Here is a 19,424-nt window from a genome sequence, read left to right as displayed (position 1 = left end):
AATCATAAACCTTATTGGGCTCCAACAAACTATAATCTCAGTCATTGAAGCAATTGCAATTTATCATAACATCGGAAAGAGTCTATGTCAGAGCTAAAAAGCAAGTCCACATACTCAACTATCATTTAGTCCTCCATAATTGCTAACACTCATGCAATACTTGTGGTTACGGAGTTTTAATCGGACACAGAGAAAGATAGGGGCTTATAGTTTTGCCCCACAACCTTTTACCTCAAGGGTAATGTCAACAATAATGGTTCATGCTCCCCTACATCCTATTAGATATATATATCATGTTCTTTCCAACATGCTGAGCTTGCCAAAGGATAAAATGAAAAAGGAAAGGTGAAGATCACCGTGACTCTTGCATAAGGTAGAGGATAATAATAGAAGATAGGCCCTTCGCAGAGGGAAGCAGAGGTTGCCATGCGCTTTTATGGTTGGATGCATAAAATCTCAATGCGAAAGAACGTCACTTTATATTATCCCTTGTGATATGAACCTTTATTATGCAGTCCATCGCTTTTATTACTTCCACATCACAAGATCGTATAAAGCTTATTTCTCTCACACCAATCAATCATACATATTTAGAGTAATTTTTATTGCTTTGCACCGATGACAACTTACTTGAAGGATCTTACTCAATCCATAGGTAGATATGGTGGACTCTCATGGCAAAACTGGTTTAGGGATTTTGGAAGCACAAGTAGTATTTCTACTTGGTGCTAAGAATTTGGCTAGCATGAGGGGGAAAGGCAAGCTCAACAAGTTAGAGGATCCATGACAACATACTTTATCTCAGATATAAGAAAGACATAACTCATTACGTTGTCTTCCTTGTCCAACATCAACTCTTTAGCATGTCATATTTTAATGAGTGCTCCCAATCATAAAAGATGTCAATGATAATATATCTATATGTGAAAACCCCTCTTTCCTTATTACTTCCTATTAATTGCAACAATGACCAAAGCTACGTCTGCCAACTCCCAACAACTTTTAATCATCATACTCTTTCTATGTGAAGTCATTACTCTCAATAAGATCAATATGAACTTTTTGTTTCTTTTTATTCTTTTTCTCTTTCTTTTATTCACCCAAGATCATGGCAAAATAATCAAGCCCTTGACTCAACACTAATCTTTATTATATATAGCTCACGGACTCGATTACAAAGAAAGATCATAAAGCAAAACTCAAAACTAGATCATGCCATAAACTTTATTCTACTAGATCAAGATACTACTAATAGGATCGAACTAAGAAAAACGGTAAAGATAGGAGTTGTGATTGTGATACGATACCGGAGCACCTCCCCCAAGCTTGGCAGTTGCCAAGGGGAGTGCCCATACCCAGATACTCAATTCTTCTTTGTTGGAGGAGACGGTGGAGGTATTGTTGATGATGCGGGCTTGTCATCCATCTTCCAAGGCATAGGTTCACCATCATAGAAATATGATCGAGTCTCCGGAATCCTCAAATCTGTAGCCAAACTCATTCTTTTGAATCTATATTCGTACTCACAGTTTTGGTTTTGCAGGTCATAGATTTGGGCTTGGAGGTGCTCGATCTTCTCATGTAGCTTGAAGATGGCCTCCTCGGTGTTCTTGGCATCCGACTTGTAGTTGTTAATGAACTCCGCGAGCATCATGTGGCTGGCGTTGATTCCACGCTCCACCATCCACTGGCACTTGAAAACTTGGTGCTCCATTGCTTCGAGCCTCATCTCCACGCTTCTGATTCCCTTTGGTCCCTCAGCATCGCGGATGTGCAGCAACCCATCACGCATCTCAATGGTTTGAGGGTGTCGCAGCACCTCTGCGAGGTAAGGGTTGATGACCTTCTCGAAGAACTTGTCCTTGGAAGCACTTGGGGACGTTATGATAATCTAGATTTGTCAGAAAAACAGCTCAAAACAAAAACAAGAGATTTTTGCGTGATACGGGAGTCCAAACCCCCGGGAGATTATATAATGAATTTTTACCGACCAAACTACGTAACGTGCAATAAAACAGAGTCCGGAAGGCACACGAGGTGCTCACGAGGTAGGGGGCGCGCCCACCACCCTCGTGGGGCCCTCGTGTCCTTCCCGGACTGCTACTTATTTTTCTATTTTTCTAAATATTCCAAAACGGAGAAATATTGCCTTAATAATTGTTTTGGAGTCGGTTTACTTACCATACCACATACCTATTCCTTTTCGGAGTCTGAAACATTCCGGAAAGTGTCCCTTATGTATTCCTCCGGGGTTACGGTTTCAATAATATTGGTTTCAACATTTATGGGATTGCCTGAGATATAATGTTTAATTCTTTGACCGTTTACCACCTTTGGATTTGTGCCCTCGAAGTTGTTGATTTTTATGGCAGCGGAACGATAGACCTCCTCGATAACATAGGGGCCCTCCCATTTAGAGAGAAGTTTTCCTGCAAAAAGTCTTAAATGAGAGTTGTATAGCAATACATAATCACCTACATTAAACTCACACTTTTGTATCCTTTTGTCATGCCATCTTTTAAGTTTTTCTTTAAACAACTTGGCATTTTCATAAGCCTGGGTTCTCCATTCATCAAGTGAGCTAATATCAAATAACCTCTTCTCACCGGCAAGTTTAAAATCATAGTTAAGCTCTTTAATAGCCCAATATGCCTTATGTTCTAGTTCGAGAGGTAAGTGACATGCTTTTCCATAAACCATTTTATACGGAGACATACCCATAGGATTTTTATATGCAGTTCTATAGGCCCATAATGCATCATCAAGTTTCTTAGACCAATTCCTTCTAGACCTATTAACAGTCTTTTTCAAAATTAATTTGAGCTCTCTATTGCTCAACTCTACTTGACCACTAGACTGTGGGTGATAAGGAGATGCAATTCTACGATTAACATCATATTTAGCAAGCATTTTACAGAAGGCACCATGAATAAAGTGTGAACCACCATCAGTCATTAAATATCTAGGGACTCCAAACCTCGGAAAAATAACTTCTTTAAGCATTTTAATAGAAGTGTTATGATCAGCACTACTAGTTGGAATAGCTTCTACCCACTTAGTAACGTAATCAACAGCAACTAAAATATGTGTGTATCCATTAGAGGCAGGAAAAGGTCCCATATAATCAAAGCCCCAAACATCAAACGGTTCAATAACAAGAGAATAATCCATAGGCATTTCTTGACGTCTACTAATATTACCAATTCTTTGACATTCATCACAAGACAAGACAAACTTACGGGCATCCTTGAAGAGAGTAGGCCAATAAAAACCAGATTGCAATACCTTATGTGCAGTTCTATCTCCAGCGTGGTGTCCTCCATAAGTCTCGGAATGACACTTGCGTAGGATCTGTTCCTGTTCATGCTCAGGTACACAACGTCTAATAACACCATCTACTCCTTCTTTATAAAGATGTGGGTCATCCCAAAAGTAATGTCTCAAGTCATGGAAAAACTTTTTCTTTTGCTGGTATGTGAAGCTAGGTGGTATAAACTTAGCAACAATATAATTAGCATAATCAGCATACCATGGAGTACTACGAGAAGTACTTATAACATTTAATTGTTCATCAAGAAAGTCATCATTAATAGGTAGTGGGTCATCAAGAACATTCTCTAACCTAGACAAGTTGTCTGCAACGGGGTTCTCAGCTCCCTTTCTATCAACAATATGCAAATCAAATTCTTGTAGCAAGAGAACCCATCTAATAAGCCTAGGTTTAGCATCTTTCTTTTCCATAAGGTATTTAATAGCAGCATGATCAGTGTGAATAGTTACTTTAGAATCAACAATATAAGGTCTGAACTTATCACAAGCAAATACAACTGCTAAAAGCTCTTTTTCAGTAGTAGCATATTCTTTGAGCACTGTCTAGAGTCTTACTAGAATAATGAATAACATTTAATTTCTTATCAACTCTTTGCCCTAGAACAGCACCTACAGCATAATCACTAGCATCACACATAATTTCAAAGGGTAAATTCCAATCAGGTGGCTGAACAACAGGTGCAGATACTAATGCTTTCTTAAGTATTTCAAATGCTTCTACACAATCATCATCAAAGATAAATGGTAAATCTTTTTGCAATAAATTAGTCAGAGGCCGAGAAATTTTTGAGAAGTCCTTAATGAACCTCCTGTAAAATCCAGCGTGACCAAGGAAACTTCTTATACCTTTGATGTCCTTGGGACATGGCATCTTTTCAATAGCATCAACCTTGGCTTTATCAACTTCAATACCTCTTTCAAAGACTTTGTGCCCCAAGACAATTCCTTCATTAACCATAAAGTGGCACTTTTCCCAATTCAAGACAAGATTAGTTTCTTCACATCTCTGCAAAACTCGATCAAGATTGCTCAAGCAATCATCAAAAGAGGAACCATAGAGGGGAAAATCGTCCATGAAAACCTCGCAAATCTTTTCACAAAAGTCAGAGAATATAGCCATCATGCATCTCTGAAAGGTAGCAGGTGCATTACATAAACCAAAATGCATACATCTATAAGCAAAAGTACCAAAAGGGCATGTAAAAGTAGTCTTTGGTTGATCTCTAGCCGACACAGGTATTTGAGAGAAACAAGAATAACCATCTAGAAAGCAATAGTGTCTATGTTTGCATAATCTTTCTAGCATTTGATCAATAAAAGGTAAGGGGTAATGATCTTTCTTAGTAGCTTTATTTAATTTGCGGAAATCAATTACCATCCTATAACCTGTGATAATTCTTTGTGGAATCAATTCATCTTTATCATTAGGAACAACAGTAATACCTCCCTTCTTAGGGACACAATGGACAGGACTTACCCACTGACTATCAGCAACGGGATAAATTATACCTGCCTCCAGAAGCTTGAGTATTTCTTTTCTTACCACTTCTTTCATTTTAGGATTCAGACGTTGTTGAGGATCATGAACTGGTTTGGCATCTGCTTCCAAATTTATTTTATGTTGACATAGAGTGGGACTAATGCCCTTAAGATCATCAAGAGTATATACAATAGCAGCACGATGCTTCTTTAGAGTTTTCAATAATCTTTCTTCTTCATGCTCTGAAAGGTTAGCACTAATAATAATAGGATATATCTTTTTTTCATCAAGATAAGCATATTTAAGATTATCAGGTAAAGGTTTAAGCTCAAACACGGGATCACCCTTGGGTGGAGGAGGATCCCCTAAAATTTCAACAGGCAAATTGTGTTGCAGAATAGGTTCCTGTTTAAAGAATACTTCATCTATTTCCCTTCTTTCATTCATAAACATATCATTTACATGGTCTAGCAAATAGTGTTCTAAAGGATCACTAGGAGGTACGTCAATAGAAGCAAGACCAATAATTTCATCCTTACTAGGTAATTCTTCCTCACGATGTTGTTTACTAAATTTAGAGAAATTAAACGCATGAACCATATCATCCAAGCCAATAGTAACAACATTCTTTTTGCAATCTATCCTAGCATTAACAGTGTTCAAGAAGGGTCTACCAAATATAATGGGACAAAAGCTATCTTGTGGAGAAGTAAGAACAAGAAAATCAGCAGGATATTTAGTTTTCCCACACAAGACTTCAACATCACTAACAATTCCAATTAGTGAAATAGTATCTCTATTGGCAAGTTTAATTGTGACATCAATACCTTCTAACTCAGCAGGTGCAATTTCATTCTTAATTTCTTTGTATAAAGTATGCGGTATAACACTAGCACTCGCACCCATATCACATAAGCCATGATAACAATGATCTCCTATTTTAACAGAAATAACAGGCACGCCTACCACATGTCTATGTTTATCTTTAGCACAAGGTTTAGCAATTCTAGCAGTTTCACCTTCGAACTGAATAGCATGCCCATCAATATTATCAGACAAGAGATCTTTAACAATAGCAATATTAGGTTCTACTTTAACTTGTTTAGGAGGTGTATAAGTTCTAATATTGCTTTTACGACCAACAGTTGAAGCTTTAGCATGATCCTTTACTCTAACAGGGAAAGGTGGTTTCTCAACATAAAAAGTAGGAACAATAGGATCATTATAAGTGATAGTCTTTTCTTCAACTTTAATAGGTGCAACTACTTTTACTTCTATGGGAGGATGATATTTAAACCACTTCTCCTTAGGAAGATCAACATAAGTAGCAAAAGATTCGCAGAAAGAAGCTACTATCTCAGAGTCAAGTCCATATTTAGTGCTAAACTTACGGAAAATATCGGTGTCCATAAAAGATTTAACACAATCAAACTTAGGTGTCATACCTGACTCCTTACCTTCATCGAGGTCCCAAACTTCAGAGTTGCATTTAATTCTATCCAATAAATTCCATCTGAATTCAATAGTCTTCATCATAAAAGAGCCAGCACAAGAAGTATCGAGCATGGTGCGATTGTTTTCAGAAAGCCGAGCATAAAAACTTTGCATAATTATTTCTCTTGGGAGTTCATGATTGGGGCATGAATATAACATTGATTTAAGCCTCCCCCAAGCTTGAGCGATGCTTTCTCCTTCGCGAGGCCAAAAATTATATATATAATTGCGATCACGATGAACAAGATGCATAGGGTAACACTTTTGATGAAATTCCAACTTCAATCTTTTATAGTCCCATGATCTCATATCATCACATAGCCTATACCATATCAATGCGTCTCCCTTCAAAGATAAAGGGAAGACCTTCTTCTTAGCAACATCATCGGGTAACTTGCAAGCTTAAATAATCCACAAACTTCATCCACATATATTAAGTGCTCATCAGGATGCTTTGTTCCATCTCCTGTAAAAGGGTTAGCTAGCAGTCTTTCCATCATACCCGAAGGAAATTCAAAAGGAGTTTCGTTTTCAATAGGTTCAGTAGGTTGAGGAGAAACTCTTTGCTCTACTGGACGGGGTGAAGATACCCCGAACAAGCCCCTCAGAGAATTACTTTCCATAGTAACAAGTGACAGTAAATGTCAGTACACTATATAAATTTTTCCTTACCAAATTCCACCTACCAAAGGCGCTACACTCCCCGGCAACGGCGGCAGAAAAGAGTCTTGATGACCCACAAGTATAGGGGATCTATCGTAGTCCTTTCGATAAGTAAGAGTGTCGAACCCAACGAGGAGAAGAAGGAAATGATAAGCGGTTTTCAGCAAGGTATTCTCTGCCAGTACTGAAATAAGTGGTAACAGATAGTTTTGTGATAAGATAAATTGTAACGAGCAACAAGTAACAAAAGTAAATAAAGTGCAGCAAGGTGGCCCAATCCTTTTTGTAGCAAAGGACAAGCCAGAACAAACTCTTATAATAGGAAAAGCGCTCCTGAGGACACATGGGAATATCGTCAAGCTAGTTTTCATCACGTTCATATGATTTGCGTTTGATACTTTGATAATTTGATATGTGGGTGGACCGGTGCTTGGGTGCTGTTCTTACTTGAACAAGCATCCCACTTATGATTAACCTCTATTGCAAGCATCCGCAACTACAACAAAAGTATTAAGGTAAACCTAACCATAGCATGAAACATATGGATCCAAATTAGCCCCTTACGAAGCAACGCATAAACTAGGGTTTAAGCTTCTGTCACTCTAGCAACCCATCATCTACTTATTACTTCCCAATGCCTTCCTCTAGGCCCAAATAATGGTGAAGTGTTATGTAGTCGACGTTCACATAACACCACTAGAGGCTCGACAACATACATCTTATCAAAATATCAAACGAATACCAAATTCACATGACTACTAATAGCAAGACTTCTCCCTTGTCCTCAGGAACAAACGTAATTACTCACAAAGCATATTCATGTTCATAATCAGAGGGGTAATAATATGCATATAGGATCTGAACATATGATATTCCACCAAATAAACCAACTAGCATCAACTACAAGGAGTAATCAACACTACTAGCAACCTACTAGCACCAATCTCGGACTTTGAGACAAGAATTGGATACAAGAGATGAACTAGGGTTTGGAGATGAGATGGTGCTGGTGAAGGTGTTGATGGAGATTGCCCTCTCCCGATTAGAGGAGCGCTGGTGATGACGATGGTGATGATTTCCCCCTCCGGGAGGGAAGTATCCCCGACAGAACAGCTCTGCTAGAGCTCTAGATTGGATCCACCAAAGTTCCGCCTCGTGGCGGCGGAGTCTCGTCCCGAAAAGTTCCTTCTTATTTTTTTCTCATCGAAAGACTCCATATAGGAGAAGATGGACGTCGGAGAGCCACCAGGGGGCCCACGAGGTAGGGGGCGCGCCCTGGGGGGGGCACCCCCCACCCTCGTGAGCAGGGTGTGGGCCCCCTAGCCTTCATCTTTGGCGAGGATTTTTCTTTATTTATTTTAAGACGTTCCGTGGAGTTTCAGGACTTTTGGAGTTGCGTAGAATAGGTCTCTAATATTTACTCCTTTTCCAGCCCAGAATTCCAGCTGCCGGCATTCTCCCTCCTTATGTAAACCTTGTAAAATAAGAGAGAATAACCATAAGTATTATGACATAAAGTGAAATAACAGTCCATAATGCAATAAATATCGATATAAAAGCATGATGCAAAATGGACGTATCACAAGTCAATATAGATATGATAATATGGCATAGGAAAAAAAGAAAGGAACTAGCAGCTATTTACAAGAGCCTCATAGTGTGCAATATAGCTACGAGATCCTGTTATCTCTTGAAATTTCACTTTAGAACGATTGGTCTTCTTCTTCAAACATTTAGCCTAGAAGAATATACACTTGTAAGGCACATACGTAAATACGAGTTCAATATGTGATCCGATCAAATACATATACTCTACCTGATACCTTGGATGAGACTAGTGTTTAACAAGGGTTCTCCAGTCTTCATTTGTAATATATTCCACTGGAGATGTTTTGGGCGATTTCATTGTTAGCCTTGCCTTCAAAATGAGTTTTTCTAAAGTGATACCGATATTGTTGTAGAGCAGACTGAAAAACATAAGTGCATACTTGTTTAGTTACATCATCTTTCAGACCCAACTTGAACCTTATCTATTGAAAAAAGAATGTGAGTTTTATTAGGAGGGAGCTAGAAAGTATGGGACAGAGCAAGACAATATTACAAATTGTGATGAATAACATTACTTACGGATAAATGGTCAAGGAAGGTGTTAAATTGGGTATCGTCTTTCTCATTCCTGTACTGGATCCACGTTGGGAGGATACGCACATGACACCTAACAGCAACGGTTGCCTCTGATACTAACTTGGCTGACTCTGTAGCATCGTGTGGCCTTTTTAAACCTGCCTTGAAATGGTCTCCTTTATTCCTCCTTTAGAATTTGTTAATATGTCAAGCATTACCCCTGATGTCTGTTTCCGCTTGCGTTGTGGTGCTAGTTCAACAACAAATATGGAAAGTGTTAGTGCACATCAAACTGTGAGAGTACATATAAAGGAGCATGCAACTGCAACTTAACTCGGTCAGGTACCGTCTTCGTGTTGATTCTCATGAGGTTCATCTGATCTTGCCAAGTCCTATTGTCTTAGCAATGCTTCGAAAGTAGTGTTAGGTGTGAAGGCAACTTGGGAATAGGCCAGTTGCGGAGCAAACGAACGAGTAACTCGTTGAGATGCCGATATAATTGAAGTGGATGCTCCAGCTAGTGGAGCAGATGATATTGTGTTTGTAGATTTAGTCGGTGAACTTGGACCTTCTACTGCACTATAAGTACCAGCAGAATCTCGGGGGCAGATCATTTTTCGTTGCACCCAACGAGTAACACGATTCTGGCGTGATAGCCATGGATCATGTCACAACGTCCGGGAGTGGTAGTTAGCTTTTGAGCTATGTAATCACTTAAGAAAGAGATAATGAAAACAAAAAACACTACAAAAGTGTGGCAGCACAAAAGCTCTCGCGCCATCGCTAGTTCATCATTCAAGTCTCTAAACTTCTCTCTCGATCTTGCTAGTGTGAGAACGTGTCATGTGTCATGTCTAACCAAACACCATGTAGTGCATTAACCGAGCGAGTGCAAGTCACCAATCGTCAGGGAAAAATTCTTCCCTAATGCAGTCTATCAAACTATCTGCAAAACATGATTTTTTGTTTCTTGTACAATCAGGTCCAACTAAGTCACATATGTAAAGAGGCAAAAAAAAGGACACAAAGTTTGTGTCACGAGCTCATATGCACCCTCGTGAACAAAGATTGACGAATTTTGAACATGCGTGCAAATATTCATGAAAAAACATCTTGGAGCAGTTCAAACATTCTCTTCATAAAAATTTGCACGCATGTCAAGAAAAAATCATGCTACCTACTACCTAGTACGTGTTTTTTCCATGCAAACAATAAATAGTACATGTTTTTTTCCATGCAAAAAAACACGTCCTAGTATGCTTTTTGGACATTCATAAAAAGTACTCCTGTGGGGTCCACCACACACGCACGAAACGGTAAGGGGCGACCGGAAGGCGATTGCTTGGCGATCTCCTGACGGCGCTAGGGTTAGGGTTTCGGCGGCGGGGGTGGTGTGTATACGATGGTGTCCGGGGAAGCAACAACGCCTCCCTCAACGCGGACTGGTGTAGCCTTTCTCCCGTGAAGGGCGCTGCCATTGCGGAGAAGACGAAGGAGAAAACAGTGGGAACACCGGCGGCAAAGGCAAACCCGGCGGCGACAGCGACCCCAGGGAAAGCAGCAAGCAGAGGATCTTCAAAATCCCCGATCACGTGCAAGACGCCGAATCCCACTGCAAGCCTCTCTGTGAGATTGGGAGGTATGGTGCTGTTGGATAAGGAGGCGGAGGGTTTCATCTTCAAGGAACCAGATCAGAGCTTGCCCAGGAATCTGAAGTGGTCGGCGGTGGGGAAGGCCTTCTCCCCGCGACCCCTTAAAAGGACAGTGCTGGAGAAAACGATGCATAGGGCTTGGGGGTTACATCATGAGGCAAGGTTCCGAGACATGGGCGACAACATCTTCGCGGTCCACTTTGGGAGTGAAGGGGATTGGAGACACGCGATGAACAGCGGGCCATGGCAATATGATTTCAATGTTCTAGCGCTGAAGGAATATGAGAGTAACGTTAGGCCATCAGAGATGGTGTTCGACAAGACAGAGGTGTGGGTCAGAATTACGGATCTTCCACCTGGTAAGAGAACAGAGGCATTCGACAAAGCCTTAGGCAATTGGCTTGGGGAAGTGGTGAAAGTGGATGTGGATAAAGATGGGATGGCACGAAGAAACCAGTTGCGAGTTAGAGCGAAGATATCGCTGTTTGAGCCACTTGTCCGTGGTTTTTTCCTCAAGAGCTCCATGGGGGACAAGGTGGGCACATGGTTTGACTTTCACTACGAAAAAATTCGACACTTTTGCTTTGAATGTGGGAGGCTGGTGCATGTGAATGGACGGTGTGAGCCTCCTATAAACAAGGCGGAACAATGGGGGGGGGGGCTGCGGGCTTCGCCAGGAAGGAGCACTGGCTCCAAAAATGAGGCGAAGGAAGGGAAGAACAACAATACAACTAACATCAGTTTTATGAGCTCACAATCTGAAGGTAACACAAGAGAGCAGGACAACCATGCTCAGTTTCGGGATGCTCCGGTGAAGCGTAATCTAAATGGTGTGTTTGATAAACCAGTGAATGCACGCATTGGCGGGCAGAGCCGAGTGGAGAGAGGGGTAGTTTTTTCACCCTCAAAGGAAAGGTATAGGAGGGAATGGCCAGAAGAAAGAGACCTCAGACATGAGATAGAAAGAAAGAAGGAGAGGGACCTGAGGGAACAGCTCAAGGCACATCAAAGACAGAGGGAGTATGAGCGTGAGCAATATGAATTGAGAAGGCATAGGGAAGGAGGCTCTAGTAGCAGAGGCGGTGAGGGGAAATCTGGTTATCACCAACCCTACCCTACGGAGAGGAGGAGAGGATACTATGTCCGAAAACCTAGGCAAGACCATGAGGAGAGAAGAAGGAGGGAGGGTAGCCCTCATGGTACTCCTAACTCAAGGAAAAGGAGGCTGAGACAGGTGTGGGTGCCCAAGGGAGAAGGGGAGAAGCAGGATGGAGATGAGTCCTTTATCAAAGACACTAAACAGAAAACTTCCACCATTTTTGATCGCATCGAAGACCCTGTTAATTTATCGGCGGACCCTTCCAGGGTGCAGGGCCACCGGGAGCAATGATCATTATGGCCTGGAACTGCTAGGGATTGGGGTTGGACTCGGCAGTCGGTGAACTTCGGGACCTGATTAGGTCATACAACCCAGCGGTGGTTTTTTATCAGAAACTAAGAAGAGGGCGGGGGCGGTGGACAGACTGAAGTGGAGCTTAGGTTTCAATAAAGGCGTTGCGGTGGATTGTGAAGTCAAGAGTGGAGGGTTGGCACTATGGTGGAGGCATCATGTTGAAGATACAGTGAGGCCGTGGTGCCAGTATTACATTGATGCTGCAATCATTACTGAAGGAGTCTCCTTTAGGTTCACTAGAATCTATGGAGAGCCCTGCGTTGACAAGTGAATGAAGACATGGGAGGTGTTACGGTATCTGCGTGCACAAGACAACCTCCCTTGGCTGTGTCTGGGCGATTTTAATGAAGCCCTGAGACAAGATGAGCAACAAGGTGGTAACCCGAGGAGTAGGAGACAGATGGAGCTTTTTGGTGTTTGCCTGAATGATTATGGACTAGCGGATCTTGGCTTCTCGGGATACCCGTTCACATGGGACAACAAGAGAGAGGATGGTGATAATATTCAGGTGAGGCTCGACCGGGCGACGTGTAATAGCGATTTTGTGCAGCTGTTCTCGGAGATCGAAGTGCAACATGTGATGACAGAAGAATCTGACCACCAAGCATTATTTATTAAAGCTTCGATGATGGCGGGGGAATGTCGAACGCGGGGACAGAGACCTTTTGTTTATGAGGCAATGTGGACGAGGCATGAGGAATACGACGCCATGGTGACCACTGCATGGGGGGAGGCACATGCAACCAATCAGCGGGAGGGGTGACTAGCAGGTGCGTGTAACAGCTTGAGATCGACGTCCATGGCCATGCAACGGTGGAGTCAAAGGGTTTTTGGATCTTTAAAAAGGCAAATCTCGCACCTCAAAACTCAGCTGGTGGACGCAAAGGAGAGGGCCGCCCGAACAGGGTATGGACAGGAGATTAAGGATCTCGAGGACCAGCTGCATGAGCTCTATGAGAGGGAGGAGGTGTACTACAAGCAACGATCAAGGGTAGACTGGTTAACGGAGGGAGACCAGAATACGAAGTACTTCCAAAATCGTGCTTCACACCGCAAGCGAAAAAACACAGTTAAGGCTTTGAGGAGAGAAGACGGTTCAAAATGCACGGATGATGAGGGAATGAGGAAGATGGCTGCCCAGTTTTATGCCCATCTCTTCGCAGCGGAGGGAGCAACGAATGGGGAGAGGGTTCTACAACACATTGAAGCTGCGATGACTGGAGAGATGAACACAAAACTTGGGGCGCCTTTTTCTGATGAGGAGATTGAGCAGGCCCTTTTCCAAATGGGACCGACCAAAGCGCCGGGCCTGGACGGCCTCCCGGCCATGTTCTACCAACGCCACTGGGCGCTGGTTAAGGAAGATGTGTGTGCTGCAGTCCGTGAGTTCCTAGATGGGACGACAGCTCCAAATGGTTTTAACGACACGGTGATTGTGATGATTCCAAAAGTTAAGTCGCCGGAGCTACTGGCGCAGTTCCGGCCCATCAGTCTATGCAACATTCTTTATAAGATTGCGGCAAAGGCACTGGCCAATCGCCTAAAGGTGGTTCTTCCGTTTATGATCTCGGAGGAGCAAAGTGCATTCGTACCAGGGAGGCTAATTACGGATAATGTTCTGGTGGCGTATGAATGCATGCATGCTATTAGGAAGAGGAGGAAGCCTATGTGCGCGGTCAAGCTAGATATGATGAAGGCCTACGACCGAGTTGAGTGGGATTTTTTTTAGAAAATATGATGCTGAAATTTGGCTTCTCTGATCATTGGACAGAGATGGTCATGAGGTGTGTGAAATCGGCGACGTTCTCGGTGAAGCTGAACGGTGGTCTTTCTAAGAAGTTCACTCCCACCAGAGGGCTCCGGCAGGGGGACCCCTCTCCCCATACCTGTTTCTATTCTGTGTAGAGGGATTCTCAGCGCTACTGAAACATGCTCAGAGTGAGAAGAACATGAAGGGAGTATCCTTTGGGAATGGTGGATTAACTGTCACTCACCTGCTTTTTGCTGATGATAGCGTAGTATTTGTGGAGGGTTCAAGAGAAAACTTTGAGACCTTACGTTACATTCTGCGGGATTACGAGGCGGCCTCGGGCCAAAAAGTCAACCTCCAGAAATCAACAATTTTCTTTGGCAAAGGCACCTCGGATGATGATAAGAATATGCTCAAAGAAGTGCTTGAGATAACAGAGGAGGCATTGAGTGAGCGGTATTTGGGACTGCCTACGGTGGTTGGAAGGTCCAAAGATGGGACTTTCAAATATGTAAAGGAAAGTGCAAAAGGAAAAGTCTCTGGTTGGAAGGGTCAAGGCCTATCCAAAACTACGAGAGAGGTGCTAGTCAAGTCCGATCTTTAGTCAACACCAACTTTTACCATGAGCTGTTTTCAACTCACAAAGAAAATGTGCGGGAACCTGTCTTCTATTTCTTCAAACTTCTGGTGGGGTGAAACTGATGGTCACAAGAAGGTGCACTGGATTGGCTGGGATAGAATGTGCTTGAGAAAGTATGAAGGGGGCCTCGGTTTTCGAGACGCGGAAGCTTTCAACCAAGCCATGCTCGCCAAACAAGCGTGGCGATTGTTACAAGTGCCAGATTCGCTGTGTGCAAGGGTTTTGAAGGCACGGTACTATCTCGATGGATCAATTTTAAACGCTACGTGCCCGGATGGAGGCTCATACACATTTCGGAGTATCTTGCACGGCCGTAACCTACTCCTTGATGGCTTGATTTGGCGTATTGGGGACGGATCTCAAGTCAAAATCCACCATGATAATTGGTTACCAAGGAAGGGGTGTCTGAGGCCACTGGGCCGAAAGATACATGGAGGGCACTACCCGTGTCCGGGATCTGCTTGAAGCCGATGGCCGCACTTGGAACAGAAGGAAGGTGATGGAGATGTTCGCCATGGATGAAGCACATGAAATAATGCAGATTCCTGTTGGTGGACCGGGGGTGCAGGACTACCAAGCATGGAATTATACAAAAAATGGCGTCTTTTCAGTCCGGTCTGCGTACCACCTACGCATGAGTCAAAAACAGGCCAGGGTTGGACGGCCGGAATCTTCATCTTCTGTGGCGGATCTTAGGTCCTGGTTGAGCCTATGGGACACAGTCGCTCCGGGCAAAGTCAAAACTCATATGTGGAGACTGATCCAGAACGGTCTGGCTATGGGTTCGGAGTTACTAAGGAGGAAGATCAAGCCGGGTGTCTTCTGCATTGCTTGTGGCCGCGAAGAAACGAACTTCCATCGTTTTTGGGGATGCTATCACTCGATGATGTTCTGGAAGGTAATGCATTCGGAGTTGGGGGTACCGGTGGCGATCCCACCGGAGTCAGTTTGCTTGCTCCCAGAGTGCGTTGTCAAGATGGCTGCTGACCTGGTTCGCGGAGGCCTCTTATGATAAGCGGGCTGTCATGGTGCAGGGTACGTATGCGCTATGGCTAGCGAGAAATAATGCTCGTGATGGATAACGGATTGAAGCTACAGAGTCAATAGCGCGAAGGGTTTTCAACCTAATGGGTGAGTGACAAGCTATCCATGGCCGCAAGAGCAAGCATGAAAGACCTGTTCAGAAAGAGAAGTGGAGACCACCTGACGAGGGGTGGATAAAAGCCAACGTAGACGGTGCAATAACAAAAGGCGGTGAGAGTGGGGGTGCAGAAGTGATATTCAGAAATCATGATGGAGCATACTTGGATGGTGCATGCCATGTCCTCCCACTGGGGAGTGGCCCACAGAGAGTTGAACTCTTGGCATGCAGAGGGGCTGCCCAGTTGACGAACTAACTAGATGTTGCAAACTTACACATTGAGATGGAATGCAGGGCAATTGTGTGCAAGCTCCAGGCCAAGGAAAAAGATTTCTCATCGCTAGGACCAATCGTGGAGGAAGTCAGGCGGTTGTTGTTGGCATCGAGGGAAAATTGGAGGATTTTATAGGCGAGACGTGAAGCCAATGGAGCCGCCCATTTGCTGGCGAAGGAAGCAACAACGAATAAATATTGCAAGGTGTGGCTGTATGTGCCCTCAGATTTTATTTTGCACGTTGTCTCAGACGAAGATCCCCGGGGGAGTTTAAATAAAAAGTTTGATTGAGTTTAAAAAAAAAGTACTCCTACTACAGTACTCGTGTTTTTTCGACTCGACCTTTTTCCCCGAATCGCATCCGACCCGTCTGGGCCCGCATCCGACCCGTGACTCCGTGAGTGCTCCGGTTCTCGTGGAGTCCTGCTCCGATCCGATCTCCGTCGTGGCCAAGCAATACACGTTCCTCCCTCCTCCGGTTCTGCCCCTGCGCCGAGTCCCCTTCTAACCCGCCTCTCCGCCCCCATATTTTTCTCCTGCGCCACCGGATCTCCAACCCGCTCTTTCTTCTGTCTGGATCCGTGCCTGTGATTTCTGCTTGCATATCTACTGCAAGGTTCGATCTGATTTAACTTCCTATATGCGTCCGCACCTCTTGTTTCACACGGATTTCTTTACCAGATTTGCCTCCTTTTGGTCTATTTTGGTAGATTCCTTGCAGCCGGCAGGTTTTTGACAGGAACCAGTAATGGCGGGGAGGTCCAATATCCCGGCGAACAACTCCGCCCTCATCGCCATCATCGCCGATGAGGTGATCTATCCACCCTTTTGATCTTAAAGTTGCTTGAGCTTCTGTTAATAATTGAGCATATGTTGGCTAACTATGTAACTGGGTGTTGGGGGTGACTTACATACGCCTTTCCGCCACTCCGGCAATTGTCCTAGAGTCGGGCAAATCGTCAGCGAGCCGGTCTGTGTTAGGCGGTGCTAGAAAATAACACAGGCTCGTAGGGGCGTGGTAATGTAGATTCGCAAGCATGGATGATTTACTTGGCAGCTAAGGATTGATCCGTTGTGTATTTGTTGTTACCAAATAAGTAGATTGCTTTTTTATTTAGATAGAAAAATGAGAAGTTGACTTCTTGTGAATGCCAATTTGGTGTACAGGATTCGACAACGAAAATAGATGTTATATGATGAATGAATAATGTTTTGACAAGCAAAGCGCTGTTTGACATTGAGCTTTCTTATTCTTGCAGGACACTGTCACTGGGTTTTTGATGGCTGGGGTTGGCAATGTTGATCTGCGCAAGAAAACAAATTACCTTCTTGTAGATAACAGTACTATCCTGAACTTGTTAACATAGCATTGTTTTTAAACAGTTGACATAAGATTTCTGTAGAAAATTATATCTGTTGGCTATGGAATTTTGTTGAATGGTTGCCAACAGAATGTTTGAAGAATTGCCCGATAAAAAACCTTCTCAGTTTCTATTTTCTTAAGCATTTCTTATAAGGTTGTTACTGTCATGTCATATTTATCCTTTTTCTGTTTCTTCTATAGACAAAGGCAAAGATTTATTCATTATTGTGTTAAGAGAAACTTCTTTACTACTGGTTTGCTCAGTCCTGGACTTCCATCAAATTTAAACAACCTCAACTATCACTTTTACTCCTGTCACATAATTCAACTTATCATTTCTTTCGGCGCGATGTGTCTGTTATGTTGTTGCTGTGTTGCCTATTATATCATAGTTCTCGTACACTTACCCACATGACTTGAATAAATACTTTTGTGTGTGTGCTATCTTCCAGAAACGACGGTGAAACAGATTGAAGATGCATTTAAAGAGTTTACTGCAAGGGAGGATATTGCTATTGTGCTCATCAGCCAATATGTAAGTAAACCATTGCTATAAATGCATATCTTTCTTTTCTCTTAAGGATCAGCAAATTGTTTTGTCAGAATCTTGCAAGTATATCACGTAAAGAAAGAGGGTGGTCATGAGTTATTGGGGTTAAATAGTCCTGATTAGTTTCTTTAGACTCACCTTCTGCTGTAAACAAAATAGACGAGGCCGTTGAAACTCAAAATAGGCGGAGGGGCGCTCTTTTGATAGAAAACACGGGCGTTCCTCTCGTTCCAAACTGTCGAACACAGAAGCATTGTGAGAGACGCCACAGCCTTCCTATTAGGGATGTTTATGGCTTTACGTCGGAGAGGTTGATCCGCCACTCCTCCTTGGCGGAGCGCTCCAAGTGCCACAAGGATTGGTCCCAAGATGAAGCCACTCATTGACTAAGTTCCAAAGCCGAAGCATGAAGCAGCATTTGAAGAAGAGATGCACGCCGGATTCATGCCCCTTTTGCAAAGAGCGCAAAGACCGCAATTTGACCATTCACATTTGGCCAAACGATCGGCGGCCCAAACCCTATCTTGAATAGCCAACCACGAGTCCTAAAGTAACAGAAACCTCTCTTACAATACAAACGAAACAATATTTATACTACATGCTCAACAGTGCCAACTGCCATGCAAATGACGGTTGCATCCATGTGGTATATCCTACTATCCATAACATTAGAAAGTCAAAAAGCAATAGAGGGATTGTGTACTAGATTACCAGAACCAGAACCAGATGCGTGTCTTATACATGTTGATGAAGATGAACTAATGCTATGAGAGGATTATTAGGGTTAGCTTCTTATTACATGTTTCTTGTATGTCCCAGATTGCAAACATGATTAGGTTTCTGGTGGATAGCTACAACAAGCCAATCCCTGCGATATTGGAAATTCCATCCAAGGACCATCCATATGATCCAGCGAGTGACTCGGTCCTTTCTCGTGTGAAATATCTGTTTTCTGCTGACTCGGTTGCTTCTGATAGGCGTTGAGTAGCAACCTTGTGATAACAGGGGCATCACACTTTGATTGAGTTCTTCGTGGACTTGCTCCGTGTATCTGTATTAAATTATTCATACCATTCTGTTGTGGGCGCACGAATAAGGAGTAAACAATTTGGATTGGACCAACGGGTTAATGTAATAAATTCTTACTTTTTTTGGAGTTTGTATCTAAGAACAAGGGAAACAGGAAAACATGTGTTCTGTGGTGCTGCCATAGACTTGATTCCGAATGTGCAAGCTTTACCTTGCAAATTGTTTGTTTCGGCCACTATCAGATTATTTGAATAGCCCAGTGAGCTTTTTTTCAGGTCAAAACGGCTGCCTGCTGTTGAACCATGGCAGTTGCTTGAAACAGTTTTGCTAACTGAGACTTCATTATGTCTTAGTCGAATTCCTTTTAAGCTTGCATGTAGATTCGTAAAGAAAATTCTTTTCAGTTCTCTTTTTCTCCTTATATACTTTGTCACTTGACTGAGACTTGACCAAGCCACACTCTTCTTGACACGATTTCTCA

General features: G+C 43.0%; 1 protein-coding gene across 1 annotated transcript; it reads left to right on the top strand.

The window, feature by feature from the left end:
- The first annotated feature begins 16,404 nt into the window (after nucleotides 1-16,404).
- Nucleotides 16,405-19,153, top strand: LOC119268161 (V-type proton ATPase subunit F). Its single transcript, XM_037549694.1, has 5 exons — nucleotides 16,405-16,617; nucleotides 16,712-16,812; nucleotides 17,261-17,342; nucleotides 17,817-17,899; nucleotides 18,734-19,153. Exons 2-5 carry the CDS (start codon nucleotides 16,750-16,752, stop codon nucleotides 18,896-18,898), a joined length of 393 nt encoding a protein of 130 aa, XP_037405591.1. The 5' UTR covers nucleotides 16,405-16,617; nucleotides 16,712-16,749; the 3' UTR covers nucleotides 18,899-19,153.
- The last annotated feature ends 271 nt before the right edge of the window (nucleotides 19,154-19,424 follow it).

Source organism: Triticum dicoccoides, chromosome 3A (genome assembly GCF_002162155.2).
Source record: "Triticum dicoccoides isolate Atlit2015 ecotype Zavitan chromosome 3A, WEW_v2.0, whole genome shotgun sequence".
Taxonomy (NCBI): domain Eukaryota; kingdom Viridiplantae; phylum Streptophyta; class Magnoliopsida; order Poales; family Poaceae; genus Triticum; species Triticum dicoccoides.
This window is presented reverse-complemented; position numbering and strand designations above follow the sequence as displayed.